The sequence below is a fragment of the Larimichthys crocea genome, chromosome XXIII, assembly GCF_000972845.2.
Source record: "Larimichthys crocea isolate SSNF chromosome XXIII, L_crocea_2.0, whole genome shotgun sequence".
Taxonomy (NCBI): domain Eukaryota; kingdom Metazoa; phylum Chordata; class Actinopteri; family Sciaenidae; genus Larimichthys; species Larimichthys crocea.
Genome location: NC_040033.1, coordinates 3,168,612 through 3,184,411, shown reverse-complemented (window position 1 = coordinate 3,184,411; position 15,800 = coordinate 3,168,612). Strand labels below are relative to the sequence as shown.

Sequence of the window (15,800 nt, the reverse complement as noted above, 5' to 3'; positions counted from 1 at the left end):
TTATTTGTATAGCCCAAAGTCACAAAGTACATTTGCCTCAGAGGGCTTTACAATCTGTACAGGGAGTGACACCCTCTGTCCTTAGACCCTCGGTTCGAGTGAGGAAAAACTTGCCCACAAAAACCCTTTAACAGGGAAAAAAATGTGGAAGAAACCTCAGGAAGAGCCACAGAGGAGGGATCCCTCTCCCAGGACGGACAGACGTGCAATGGATGTCACGTGTACAGAACAAATCAACACAAACATATTGTACAATGACTGATAAAATGACAATGAATTATAATGAATGATAAAAATGATTACAGTAATAGATATGGTAGTAATAATGACAGTAATAATATATGTAGTGGGCGTCATGCAGGATCACAGCAGCAGCCACGATCCACGAGAACCTGCTGGACGACAGAGCACAGAAACTCCGGGGAAGTTTGGTTAGTAACATGCATTAATGAGACATGTCCACAGATGGAGAGATATGTATGTTGTATGTTTGTTAGATCTATATCTAAACTGGAGTTTGAAATACTTTATATCTCTGTTCATTTATATATTTGTCTCGCACACCTGATTACATCAAAAAAAAAATACAAAAATCATTGTATTTTTTTGAAGTGTCACCTTAGTACTCAAAGTACAGTTGTGTGTCTGCTGTGATCCAGATGACAGCAGAGACCAGTGGCAAAGTGCTCCTCCTAAAAGGATGATCCCTGATTGGCCTTTGAAATCAATTAAGAGCTAATATTAAGAGTGGCACAATTTGTGCCCATTTGTAACAAAGGGCAGCGTGTTCTCAGTCTCTGCCCCATGGAGACTAATAACATTCCGGCAAGATCTCTTCTATCTTAATGACTCAGGACATGCTGTGCTCGCCCTGCCTGACTGGCCGGGTCGCTGATCTTATTCTTGTTTGTGAAGAAGCAGATTTGATGTGTGTGAGTGTGGTAAAAAGTACAGCATAAGACACCAACAGCAAACTGCGCAGCATTCTAAAGAATTTTCAAAATAAAGTGCTTCATACGGAGGCAGTTATTTAACCACAATGTGTTTCCCATATAAAGAAATACAATAAAATCAAGCGGTCAAGGTGACAGTAAGAGGCCGGATGAGGATTTGCAGAGGTGTGGAGTGTGTGTGCGTGTGTGTGTGTGTGTGTGAGAGAAGGAGTGTGTGTGTGTGTAAGTGTGTGTGTGGATGCCACAGTGATCCACTAGACTGACGTCTCTCCGGTAGCGCAGACGAAGACCGCAGCCCGGTTATTCTACAGACTTCAGCAGCAGCAGCAGCAGCAGCAGCAGCAGCAGCAGCCAAGCAGTCGACAGTCTCTCCTGCAGAGAGACAGGCACGGAGGAGGAATAAAAAAAAAGATTTCAAAAAAACATAAAGAAGAACTTCGGCAAATGAACAAATAGCTGTAGTTTTGCAGCATGTTCCACCTCCGGCAATCTCCGTTTAAACACACTCGCCCAGCAACTGTTTGATTTTTGCTGGTGTGTCTGTTTTTTATTTATTTTTTCGCGTGTGGAGAGATTCGTCTTTTTGCCCCCCTTCGACTGATGTAAAGAAAATCAACCGCTCTAACGTTGGAATGATGTGGACCTCTCATGATACTGTTGGATTTGTTTTCTTAGCCGGATTTTGCGTGCAATTCGGATTCACCTTTGAAGGTAAGGAGAACATTACATGTATGTTTATTTGAAGCTTCTTAAGGAAACGGTCCTTGTCGGTGTCATCGTGTCGGGCTTGCTCCCCCCCTACCCCCCAGCCCCCCCTCCTCTGCACGGTGGGAGCTGCTCGGTAGGAGAAAGTGTTAAAAGTGCGCAGCCTTGCTGGAAAAGCGAAGGAGGCTGTTTGGAGGGAATACCCAGAGTGAGATGGACTTTAATAAAGACACAAATATGACACAAAACGTGGCGTTTTTATTTGTTCAACCCAGTGATGAGGAGGAAAAAAAAAAGCAACTGGTGACTGTTTGAAGTCCACATCGTGTCAGAGGGGAGCAGGCGGCTGCTTCTCTTTATTCCCCCCTCACCTATTCCTCCTGTCGTGATAGAAAACAGCCTCAGAGAGCCGCAACTTATGTCTTTTAAAGAAAAGTGAGCGAGCGGCCGCAGATAGATTTCAGCACCGCGGACAGCTGCTGCATACAGGCTGCTGTCCGCGGTGCTGAAAGCGGCTGTCCACATTTCCAAAAGCGCCTCTGAGCCTCTTCTTCCTTCCTTCCTCCCAGCTGCATCCCCGCACCGCCACGACAGACGCACACGAGCCTATAAATAGTCTGTAGTTTTCTCATGAAGAATTGAACATGATTTTTTTTTTTTTTTTTTTTCCAGTGTGAAAGTTTGCACACACGGATCTCCCTCACTCTACCGTCGCCACCGCGCTCTCCTCTGGGCTAGATTCCCCCCCTCGCTCAGCCCGCCTCAAACCAAACTCGTTTATTTCTGCTTTCTTGTGTTTGTCCTCATTCTGATGCATTCGAGGGTTTTTTTGTTTTGTTTTCTTTTTTCTTTCAGTATTTTATGGTAAAGTCTGACAACGGTCACAGAAAGGCACAAATAACAGATGTGAGATACATATGAATAAAAAATAATCAAACATTCAGCCTGTTCGTAATTAAATATCTGGATAATGCAGCCATGGTGCGACTGTTGGTTATGTAAATTCCTGATGAAGACGCGTCAGTATCTTTGGGGGGCTGGCGGTGGTGTGGTGGTGGTGTGTGTGTGGGGGGGTTGGAGTGAGGGGGGAGGGGGGCGCCATCTCCTTCAATTAAAACACAAAACGCACCTTTATCAAGCGCTCCCTTTCAATAACACAGCTGCCCGTGGCCGCGCACCGCCGCCACAAGCACGCCGTTTAAGTGATTAATTCAGGGGCATTTCTGTCTGTGCGTGCAGAAATCACACAACTGTCTCCATCATGCCCCCCACCCCCTCCTCTTTCCTTCTTTCCTTCCTTCCTTCCATCCTTCCTTCTTTCTGTCGTCTGCAGGTCGCTTCACTGATCTGCCCTCTAACATGACGGTTAAAGAGGGACAAAACATAGAAATGGCGTGTGCTTTCCAGAGCGGAACCGCGTCTGTCTATTTGGAGATCCAGTGGTGGTTCGTGAAAGCGCCGGAACCCACTGACAGCGAGGAGGACGTCGATGCTGAAGAGGTACAAGGGACTTTCTTCTTCTTTTTGTTTCGTTTCGCTCTTCAGTCAGGAGCTGAGGTGCTGTGTGAGTTATGTTTCAAGCACACCCACTCATAAAGGGAATAAGGACATCCAACAAGTATCCGCGCTATTACGCACGACCGCCTTATGTCATCGCCATGGTTTTGCTTGTGTGTAGCAGCCCTGTCAGGCTCACGGTAGAACTTTTTATTGACCTATTTTCATAAGAGGAACCAACATGTTGTGACCTTCACAAATCTACAGCTGCTGCCTCGGAGTGTGAAGAGGAAGTTAGCTGATTTAAACTACTTTAACTTGAACTAGAGCCCCTCATATGACCAGGAAAACTACTTTAACTTGAACTAGAGCCCCTCATATGACCAGGAGCCACTGTTAGATCAAAATAAGGATTTAAATATGAATGAATTCTCCCTAAATGTGGATACACAGCTCATACTTATATATATATATTATCGATATCTATCGTATAATATATATACTATCTATAATAATATTAATATATATATATCCATATTCGATTGAGATTTCCTTGCACTTCTTTCCCTCAAACAATTAAACTAATCCGTCTACACACTGAGCAGGGAGCAGTCTCATCAAGTGAAAAAAATAAGAACATTAATCAAAGACTACTGTGGTGGGAGAAAAAGAGCTCGTTCTGGATATTAATTACATAATAAATGAAGTAAATGAGGCTGACTACTCATGAATGGATAAAAAAGTGGCTGAATCAATGCAGCCAAAGCATATTCTTGTATATTGCCTAATTAAACAGTGCATTGGAAGTGCTTTGGCATTTTTGTTATGTATTGCTGTTGCATGACAGCTTCGCTCACCCCCAAATAATGATTGGCTGCTTAGAGAGATAAGAGCGTCTGAGCGCGCTCACTGCTCTGAAAATGGATGGAAATGACTTGCTTAGATTTTGTGTGGCAGGTAGCTGCTCATGAACATGTGGAAGGGTTAGTGTATTGTCATGACAGGCATCAAACGGTGCTCTTTTTATTCCTGTGACAAAGAGGATGAGCAATATGAGTGTGTGTGTGTGTGTGTGTGACAGGGGGAGGTGGCTGGATATCCATGTGGCTTTAATTATTGTTCCATTGTTGCTGGGCTCTCACAGTGGCGTCGGCCAGGCTTTGATGTTGGGCTGATCCCACGTGACTCTTGATGTTGGGGCTGAAGTGGCCTATTGATGCAGACATCACATTGTTACCTACATTTCTTATCAGGAAATGGCTGTTTGAAATGAAAGCCTCCATGTGTGTGTGTGTGTGTTTATCCTGCAGTGTTGCAGTTTGAATGGGAGAGAGATGTGTGTGTGAGAGAAGCTGCTGGTTTCCTGGAAATGAGCGCGATGTCTTAGAATGCAAATACAAATGCAAATATGAGCTGCAAGCACGGAAACGAAAAGACTTGTTGGATCTTTGAAACGATGACACAAAGGAGAGAGTGGAGAAAGAGATAGAGAGAGAGAGAGGAAAGTGTCAGAGCGGGCGGGTGGATGGGTGGGTGGATACTTTATCTTCAACTCTCAACAACCTTCGCTTCAGTTCTCAACTTTGCAAATGAATATTCTGCTGTGAGGCTGTGTTAATGTGTGTTTTTGAAGATTTGATTCAAAGCTGTGCGGTCATATCACAAAGGAAAAACACAAGGGCATGAAAAAAATCCACCCGGACTGAGCTGCATCCACACGAAAAGTTACAGATTACCACAATGTATCGGATTGTTTTCCTTCCACATGAGTCCATTCTCTTGTCTTGACAGAGCACCCGATATGACATAACTGGTGGGTGACCAGCATCTCTGCAGTGTGTTCCATGGAGTAGAAACTAAATGAATCTGCACCCATACATTACTGCTAAACAGTCACTTCTTTTCACGAACGTTAATGAACCCGATTGATCATTCAGGTCTTTTGAAATGTGCCCACTCAAGTAGTTGAGAAATGGATATCTTAAAAAAAAAAAAAAGCAGCTACATCAGATCTAATCTTTTTCATATGCGGCAGACTTCTTAATTAAGTCAGACAGTTCTCTTTATTCCAGAGCTTTAAAGTTCAGTTTTTTGCTACAACCTTTAAAAAGTTACACTCTACTGATGGTGACCAGCCTAATGTTGCAGTATCTATATCATACAGTAACGCAAGAACTCCTTTTGTAATACAGGTAAAAACCTAAGGCTTGTGATCTACCACGTGAAGATATTAGTTTTATCTGATAGTAATGTAGTCGATGGATCTCTCTGTATTAAATGAACAGGACAGGTCTGAATACCCTGGTGTGCATTTAGTCCAGATATCCTGCAGATTAATAACCTGAGATCTTTTTCCCCCCTGAGCCTCTTTGAGATCTTTTGCGGCTGTTTCATCTGAAAGCAAATCTACAAACCTGAACGTGAGGCTCTTAGAGTCTGGTTATTAGCTTTAGAGATTTCCAAATTGGGAGCATTAATTTGGATAGTCATTTTTTTATGTAGAAAAAAAGAAAGAAAGAAGTGTGAGGGTGTTAATCTACATTTATGTCTGAGCTGAGTGAATGAAGTCAAGACATTATTAATACAGAAATCATCCACAGTTACAGGCCCCTCGTCTGCTCTGTAATAAGATAGCACTCAAGCAGATTTGAACTCCTTCATGGGGCTCAAAGGTTGAACAAGATCATCTGATTTCACTCTGTCCCTGTAAAAACAGATAAAAAAAATATTCAAATTGTGCATACATATCTCATATTCATACACACACTCTCACACCGAGAATACATTTCAGTGCACACACAGTCCTGTACACAGTTGTGTTTAATTGTGCTGTTTAATGATTTTTTTTTATGGCACGTGTTTAACACCTTGAGTTAGAAGGCTCATATACAAAGCATCTGTCACATAATGTATTAACGTTTATCTGCATTTCCTATGTTAAAATAAATAACTCAACAAAGAAATGGCTTCATCAAACGGAAACGTTCTAGATGTGTTGTGCATCGTTTCATAACCGCTTCTCTGAGACCTCGACCATATACCAGTTTGGTATCTCCAAAGAAACTGAGACGTCCAACAAGAACTTATTTATTCATCTCAAACATTAATCAAACATTCTGAGAAGATGTCAGTGTTACAAAGCTGGAAATGTTGAACTGCAGTCCCTCCAAATGAAATCAAATTACTCTCCAGATCAACGTGTGTAACCCTCTTCTGGTGGCAGAATGTCAATATTTGTTACCATTACAAAACACGCAGCTGTGGTTGAGGTTTGATGAGAATACGATTCAGTTCTGTCTGGGTTCACGTTGTGGTTTGGTTTAAAAGAAACCAATTTTGACTGCCAGAACAAAACAGGACGCAAACAAGAGGAAACACTTTATTTGTTGGGGACTATTTTCAGCAGCAGATTAATCAACATCCCAGAAAGTATTCATTGAGATTTTTTTTTTTTTTTTTGTATATGATGAACATAATAAAGTAAGAGATTTCATTCTGTGAGGCAGCACTGGACATGGATTAGAGAGAAAGAGAGAGAGAAAAAAAAAAAAAACGTCAATAGAGAAAGCTGCTGTTTGGCTCCAGCTTCCACAAGTGGTAAATGATTCCTCTCAGATTATAAATGACACGCTGCCAGTTCATAATTATGCACAAACACAGAGACACAGAAGCAAAATATTCACACCTCCATGACAAAGAGGATTCACGCTGCTGGCGGGGATTTGCTACACTTGTGATGTTGTTGATTCAAGTCAAAGAGTAAAGATACACAGGGAGGGGAGTGATGGCGCAGCGCGAGTGTGAGCTAAACATTTGCTGTAACAGAACATGAGCAGATTGCTGCAGAAGCAACGGGTCATCACTCTATATGGCAGTTTGGCTGCAGTTTCTTACTGGAAACCCAGGCAGCACGGGGCGCGATTACACATGATTATGTGGTGTTGTTTGATATTTTGTTGCATGCTCTGGGCTGGTTTTTGGTATTTGGATTACTAGCTCTGGAAAGACAGAAAGAATATAATTCTGCGTATTGTTTTTTTATGGATTTGAGAAGATATTAAGTTATGAGCAGGGGAAGTAGTTTGTTGGAGGGCTTACATAGCACTTCTGTCATTTAAAAAGCATGGCAAGCATCTTTGATGCTTGTTATAAAATGTAACAGCAAAGCCTTTTTTCTTTCATTTGTAAGTGCACATTATATTTTTTTGAAATCAACTGTCCGAGATGACAGTAATGAGATGGATGAAGATGTGCAGTGTGCCATACTGATCAAGTAGAGTCGTGTCCCTGCAGATCCACTTCTTTTAAAAGTTGCAAACTCTGTATGTTCACTGCAAACTCTGTATGTTCACTGGTAAAAATGTTAATCAAGGAAGTGGGAGGGGGCAGTGTCACATGTGGTTTAGGCGACCAAAACTTGATATAGTATTTATACAGTAAATGCTTCCTGTTATCTACAGTCTTTCCCAAACCTCCCTAAGTGCCATGAGAGCCTATATTTATCCATGAAGCATTAATTAGGCTGGAGTTGCTACGAGCGCACATCGATGGAAAACAAATGAAACATGATGTCACTGAATGTATTTCAATGTTGCTGATTTGTTCATTAAAATGAATCAGCATTGTGTTTAAATCATGTCGTGCCATTTTCTTTGCATCTCTGCTGCACAATAGATGTGTTTTTATTTCATCTCTGGGAGACGGAGCTGGACAACACTCAACACTCAATATGAGGTTTATAATATAATTAAGTTTTTCTTAAGGAGATAGTTCCTGGATGTCTCGCGGCTCCTTGCAGCTAAATCAAAACAAAATTGAAGTTCTGGTCTTTGCGCTGAACCAGACCTTTGACTTTCTATAACAGCCCTTAGGTTCCTTGGCTTCAAATTGAAAATTGTTTTCCAGAAACCAAATCATTTTTGGCTCCCTGTTGAAATCCGAGTAGTAACATCTCAAGCCAGTTTATTTAGTCCTGTTTGTTCATTTAAGGCACATCGCCAAACCCATCCACTCTTTTTCCAACAGCTCCAACAAATCATCCAGTTTGTCTATGTTTGTCTTTATTATTGTAATGTATTGTATTTCTTAGCCAAGAAACCATTGCAATGTCTACAATTCTTCTGTCAGGTAACAAAGACTCATGTTCAATAACACCCGGAGTTGACTTTATTACACGGCTTTATGTTAAATTTCAGATTGAATTTAAAATCCATCTAAATTCTTAAGGCAAAAAACAAAATTGACTCTGCCAAAATATCAATGAGCTGTTGATGTCTTACATGTCCACTAGGCTTCTTAGGTTATCAGAAGAAGGGCTGGCTCTGCATCGCCGAAGTTTGTAACTTGTGGTGACACAGCAGTTTTTTCCCCCGATTTTTTAGACTATAGAACAGTCTGATCAGCAAATCTTACCAAGGTATTTCATTGAGCTTTCTTGCCCTGAGTTCTTCACCCAAACAATGCAGCAAAAGTTTTTGTCCTGATGTTTGTATTCATTATCAGTTTTGACATTGCACATTTGGTGGAACACGTGGCAGAGGCTGAAGACAGATATACTGGAGTTGTTCCTGAAGCCCAATGATGGAGTAAAGTCGTCTCAGAAGGGAACCTAAATGCTGACAACAGATACAACGGGTGTTTGCCAATGTATATTAAGGCTGTGGTTCAACCGTCAACTGAAAATCAACTTGTCATCTGTAGTGTGTATTCAACTTCTCATCTTTGGTCCATATGGTCCTTCCTATGAAATGCTTTGCATCTTTGTACAACTTTTTTAATTCTGCTTTCAAAATGGCTACATATGATAAGTTTCTTAATTACTTTCTGACTTAATTACTTACCTGGGAAATGCAGTTGACGTCCCTAGGCACTGAATTTGTGAGACTGGGCCAAGAACACACGGAGTATGAAATTTGGCTTTTGTTTGTGTTTTAAATTAAATTCTAAAGAGTTCATATCGAGCAGCAAAGTGTTTTGAAAAAGTTTTTTTTGACTGGACTTGTTTTAGAAGTAACAAATGCCAGCCAGCAAGTAACCAGGATAAATTATAATGTAAGGTGTCCTTTTAAGATCAGAGCGCAGACATTTGTATGTTGAGCTCAAAGTGCACAGTCCATGACTGTTTGGACATCTACAAGAGGGTGAATGTTCACAGCTGAAGAACTAAAGAGCAGTAACTATTCCAATGAAACCACATTGTCTCTTTTTTGTGCAGATCGATTGTTGCAAATGCAATGGAATAAAAACAATAAACGGGAACAACAAGAAACACAGAAACTCCAATCATATTGGTCTGATATTCTTATCTGTTCAAGGCATAAAGCCCTCAGGGGACTTTAGATTATAGTGTATGAACAGAATGTTGCCAGCAAACAGACTTGCCAATGAGCACTCCAAATACACGCATCTTTTGTTTGTTGCTAACCCGACTAGCTGGCTAGCTGTCCTTCCCTCATCAGATGAATGAAGCAACGGACAGCTTCAGTGAAACAAAGTCCACACTTTGTGGCGTTCATGTCATACAGTTCTGTGCCAGTGCGCAGAGTTGTGTAGATTCACGTGGGCAGTAATGAAGATTGGTCGTGCATGCATGTATGAACCTCTCCCAGTATTTCCCCGAAGGCATCTGTATGCCTATTGCATCACACCTCCCATATGTTTTTTTCCATCTGCGCAGTCCTTCAATCCCTCCCGCCATCTCTCATTCCTCTGCAGCACCATGAGCGGAAGCTGCTCTGGATCATCCAACAACAAGCCATTTAAAGTTCCACATCAGGGTTTTTTTGGCACATTAGAGTTCAGAGGGAAAGATTGCTCCTCGCAGAGTTGAAGAAGCAGCTTCATCTATTAACCTTATTTACTGATTAGGCTGCAGGCGCATGCTTTTCTAAATGTTTGGCTTGTTTTAACTGCTTATTAACATTCAAACTCTCATCTTTATGCGAAATCAGGTCGTGTTGCAGAGCAAAAAGCACAGAAATGATTGAGCTGGAGACTGTCTGATTTATTGTACAAGGCAGACCAAATTTAAAATTGTGCAAATCCAAACCACAAATAAAATCCCTTGAGAGGGGGAAAAAAAATCCTCTCTGTGACCTGCAAATGTCAAAACGCATTATGTTTGTTTGGCGTGAACAGTCCATGAGTCATTCCAGGCTTTGATTTTTCAGAACAGAAAAGCAGGGACTGAATCAGATTATCAATATGGAGAAGGTAGATTGCAGAGTCGACGACGAGCCCCCGTCTGTCATCTCCCGGAACCAGACAGTCATCATATTCCAGGACACTCCCACTCCGTCAACCATTGTGAGACACTAATGCCCTCTTACTAGAAAACGTTGGCATAACCTTCTTAGGAGTTCGTCTTGTCCATTATTCCACAATTACCAGCAATTATTGGTTGGTTATTCACAAGCACACCAGACAGTAATATGGTTGGTATATATTCTTTTGTCATACCAGCAATGAATGGTATCTACGACAGGTACTGTGTCCACAGCCTGATTATATACTGAGGGTGAAAGATAGTTCTGACTAACACATCGCACACGGATTAAGTACCAAAGATTTTATTTGTGGAGTTTTTTTATCTACCTTTAACACTGTTCAATCAGTATTTCTGCAGAAATATTGGCTACTGAATTTTCACTCAAGCTGGTTGTTTCAAGGATTTCATGGACGGAGTAGATACATCCCTGACAAAATGACCACTTCCCCTAGGGATGTGTTTACTCACTCACTGTAATTAAGTCATGTTTGGGGCTACTTGTAGTTTTATCCAAACCTTTCATCAGCATTTTTGTTCTGCCACCAGGGACACGCAGAAGTGCCCCCCCCACACCCCCATGTTAACCAATTAGGCTGGTTGATAGAGCCCGCCACATCGTAATGTGCGGCGATAGTTTCCAGTATCTGTTGTAGTGTTTTCCACGTCTTCAAGTTAATCTGACAGAAAACACGCAGCACGCCGATGAAAACCAGAACAAACGCTGCAGGTTTGGAGAGGTGACCACACTGAACAGTTGAAGGTTTAGGAGTAGGAGACAGATCAGGTGGCGGCCTGGATTCAGTGCACTGGGAGGAATTTCTACTAATTTCAGTATTCTACACAGGTTCAAAAACATTTGAATTCTTAATTTATCTGGTATTTATTTGAACCCATGGCCTCCATTGACCCATTGATTCCTTTTATATAGCTCTGAGAAATATGTTGAAAGCAGATATTTTTACCACTGATCTCCTCTTTCCATTGACTGCCTGCTGTTTGTAATGCATTATACATCATCGGTTAAAAAGTAACTGAACCCTGAGAAAGATTATTTAAACATCGGAAGTGTTTACTTGTAGTTGAGTTTCAGTACTGTAATTCTTACTTGAGTACGATTTTCAGTACCTTCTCCACCATGAGCTTTATTGTTTGTCATACACACCAACTGTTGCACACCTCCTCTCTCTCTCTCTCTCTCTCTCTTAATAGAATCCTAAAATATATATATATAGATATATCTATATTAATATATTAATATACTATATATATAATCTATATCTATATATATATATATATAATATAGGCACTTAATTAACTACGCGAGACGACACTGCCTTTGTAGGCCTGTGTATGATGATGAGTGGGAGGAGGAGGAGGAGGAGGGAGGAGGAGGAGGAGGCATGAGCCCTGTCTTGACATCTTTAATAAACTGCATGTCTTCTTCTCCTTAACACCTCTAAAACAAAAAAAGAAATGCTTGTGCGAAGCTGTGATCCTCTAAAACAACTCTTCAATCATGGACTGCCAATAAAATCTGTCATGATTTTAGCGCCCTGGCATTGTGCTGACTCATAAACCCTGTAACCATGAGCATAAGCACCGAGACACAACAAAGAATGTACCTTTTTAAGAAATTGCTATGTGCTTTCATCCAAAGTGTTTTGACCTTGTACATCATCTGCTGGATTCAATGCTACTGAAATAAACGTGACGCAGCCAGCACACTACAAAGGTTTGAACAACGAAGACGGTGAACATTGTGGGTGACCCCTGTCCTGGGTGGTATCGACCTCTGTTCACTGTTGTTGATGTTGTTAAACTTCAGTGAGCCACAGTGTTGCACGGGTCACATGCTACTTTTACCATGACACACCCACACACACTGGAGTTTATTTTGACTCGTCCTACACACACTTTTCTTGCTGCATCAAACACACAAGAACAAAATGTGGATTAATCCATCGCTGAAATAGTCCCAAACTAAAGACTATATTTGTACAACAACCTATCTATAATTATGAGACTTGTTTTAGGATTATATTTTTTTAAAACAGTTTTTTTTTTTGTTTCCTTTCATACAAGCCATTCAACTCATTTGTTTTAAACCTTACTGCAGGAAGCAGTGATGTCACCATTCTGTTCAATTCACTTTCCTGTTGGTAAGGGTGCTGCAGCACTCTAGAGCATCTTAAAAACTTGTCCAATGTCAGTTCAGGTCAGTTTTCAGCAAAATGTTCTTTAGTAATGTGCTAATAAATCGCTGTTTGTGCTCGCCGTGCTGTCGGCCTTCCGACACACACATCTACTCAGAGGTTCAGAGCGCAAAGGTGCATTTCTGATTCATCTGCCATTTGATTTTTTTGCATTTTTTTTCATGCGATGCTGTCTCGGAGATTAATTGTGTTGGATTTTACAGATTTATGTCCTCAGCATGAACAGTGGTCTTAAGGCTGAAAACGTCATCATTGTACGCGATTTGATGACCTCGAGACAAATCAATAACCACGGAAGCCTTTCTCATTTCATTATAATTACTGGTTTTTACAGTGTTATTGATCATAAATTAGTTTTTAAATCATAGATCTGCTCTGGAAGTGTAAACCTGAAGGAAACAAAGTGACTCATTTGAATTTATTTTAGTTTAGATGAGGGATGGTGAGTGTGTAGCCCGACACAAGGCCAGTGTTTGCACAATGCAGTGATGCAGCAGCTTTTACTTCATTTCCCTTCCAACCTTCCTTCCTTCTCCTTTCACCGACTGATAACTGTAGAGGAGCCGACAGCGAGCCGTCTACAGTCCACTAGTCCAAAATGAAAGCAGCAGGCTCTCTCGTGTGTCGGTACATGCTCACGCACAAAACTGCAGCCTCCTGTGAGAAACTCATATTCACCACACACCATTTGGAAACCATTACAATGTTACAGATGATTCCATGCGTGTATGTGTGTGTTATGGCAGGCGCCAGGCTGATGATGAGAGCAGTTCCGGGACTACGCCTGGCGCATCATATTGACTCCCGGTGCAGTTATCTCAGCGAGGTTTGGAGGAGGCTGCACGAGTGCAGTCCGGCGTTGATGGAGGGGCGGAGAGGCAGACAGTAAGTCACTCAGGATACCGGCGGCCGATGGATTTATGCTTCCTTGCTGTTACACCCACTGGATTTATAAACTCACTTGTTAAGAGAGGTAAAGCTCGCCATGGTTCGAGTGCATTTTGGTCCAAGTGCACCGGTGGATGTTTTATGTAATGGCCATTTGTTTCTGACCGCAGGCCTCCGATGATCCCTTTTTCCCTGCTGGTCCAACTGAGGGCAAACTCGCTCATGTCTGTTTTTAAAAAAAATCATCTGACTTTTCTAACACCTGATTCCACCCTTTTAACATATCCCAGGTCAGATGAATCCAGATTTGACTCCAGCAGAGTCAACCCTCACCCACTCCGGGCGGTATTTGAGGAATGAAATGCAAGATGAATTTTAAACAGCACACGTCTGTGTCGGTCTCCGGCATCGTCTCTGATTTCTTGTGCCTTTGCTTCCAAATTCATACTGTCAAGGTGTAGCTTTTCTGATATCGGAGATACGCAATGCTTTCTCTTCCTCATAGAGAGAGCTTCATTGATTCTGACTGTTTTTATTTTTCATGTATTTATTCTGACTGGGTAGGAATGTAAATACTCGACTGCAAAACTCAGTGAGCGGCTTGCTGAAAGGAAGAGTTACCTCCTCAGATCTAACTCAGCCTTTTCTCCTCTTTTCTCTTTTTTTCCTCCCCTCCTTATATCCAAACATAATCCCCCACCAATGAATTACCAGTGGACAGGGTTGTAAAGATTTACTCAATAATTGATCTTATGGCAAACAATACAGCCGGATTAGCTGGATAAAAAGAAGATCAGACCGCGAGAGAATCGGAATCCACCTCTTCAGAATAAGAGGGATTTAGGGTTTGAAACCAAAAGGGGAATTCCCTATGTGTTTTTTTCAATTGAAATACTTGAAATGAGGCTCATGGTCCACCGTGTGTGACATAGCCCTCAGCCAACACCTTACCCACGAGGCCGTGTTCTCTTCTCTCTCTATGCTTTCTGATTCTACGATGGAGGGCACAGCAGCAAGCAGAAATTGACAGCCTCTGGGTGTACTTATTTGGTGTTGGGGTATTTTTTTACCTCCACCATGTTTTCACCTTTGACTTTATGTACGACACCACAAGATTAACTACAGACTGGACTGACGTGGTGGTAAGAGCCGGACAGATGCTGTTGATCTGGACGCACGACGTCCGGCGTGATTTACAGTTCTATTTAGTTTGTCATCGCAGGCTTCAAGTCAGCTGCAATCGCAAAAGAGTGCAGAATTAGTCGCCTTGGTGTTGTTTTTATTGATTTTGCTTTTTTTTTTTTGGATCATAATTAATAACATGCATAACGTGGCTGTGGCTCGGAGGTGGAAGCAGGTCATCCACTAATCAGATGATCAGATGCTCCTGAAGGTGTGCGGTGTGTTGTGTGGTGTTGTGTGTTGGTGGGTGTGTGTGTGTGTGTGTGTGTGTGTGTGTGTGTGTGTGTGTGTGTAGTGTGTGTGTGTGTGTGTGTGTGTGTCTGTCTGTGTGTGTGAATAAGACGCTACATAAGCACAGTCCATTTACCATTTACCATAACTGGAACAAAGCCTGTGAGCTGTTCAAGCTATGAATCTAACCTGTCTTAATATTTATGATATATGATGCTAGTTGTTTTCTTTCGCTTCATTTCCTCACTTCTGAGGGTCAAACAGATTCTGCTTTTCTTCATCATAAAAATAATACTTTTTTCATATTTATTTATTTTGTCAATCTTTCTTCTAGCCTAAAATTCAATATGTTGAAAAGTAATGAATGTTGAATACTGATTAAATATGTGAATAACCATCAGACACTTTTACACCAAATGACGGCATAAAATATAATATAATATTATGTTTTTACTAAAAACATATTTTTATGTATGATTTAGTTTTGAATAATATAATTAAAAAATATAATATGTGCATCCCTTCTGCCTCTGTTACTGCTGCTGTTCATTTAGCATATAAGCCCCACTTCCACCCCCTTTCTTATATTATATTATATTATATTATATTATATTATATATATTATATTATATTATATTATAACTCATCATATTCACTTGTCACATGTTTATGTTAGTATGGAGACGTGTGTTGGGATTCCTTCAATAAGACAACATGTTTAATAATATAGAAAGAAATCTTTGTTTTTTGCTGCATGTCATTTGTGTCACTTTTGATTGTGGTTCTTTCAGTTTGCTAAAAACGTTCCAGTCTTAAAAAAGGGGAATTCATTGAGTAACACGTGGTACCGTGTTGAGCGGCTCT

The 15,800-nt window shown here is 41.1% G+C and overlaps 1 protein-coding gene across 1 annotated transcript in view; it reads left to right on the top strand.

Moving 5' to 3' along the window:
• The first annotated feature begins 1,116 nt into the window (after positions 1-1,116).
• Positions 1,117-15,800, top strand: part of vstm2a (V-set and transmembrane domain containing 2A) — an 83,550-nt gene continuing 68,866 nt past the window's right edge. The window contains exons 1-2 of the mRNA XM_027274468.1: positions 1,117-1,664; positions 2,992-3,158. Of these exons, the coding sequence (XP_027130269.1) occupies positions 1,586-1,664; positions 2,992-3,158 (246 nt within the window). The 5' untranslated portion in view covers positions 1,117-1,585. The remainder of the gene's footprint in view (positions 1,665-2,991; positions 3,159-15,800) is intronic.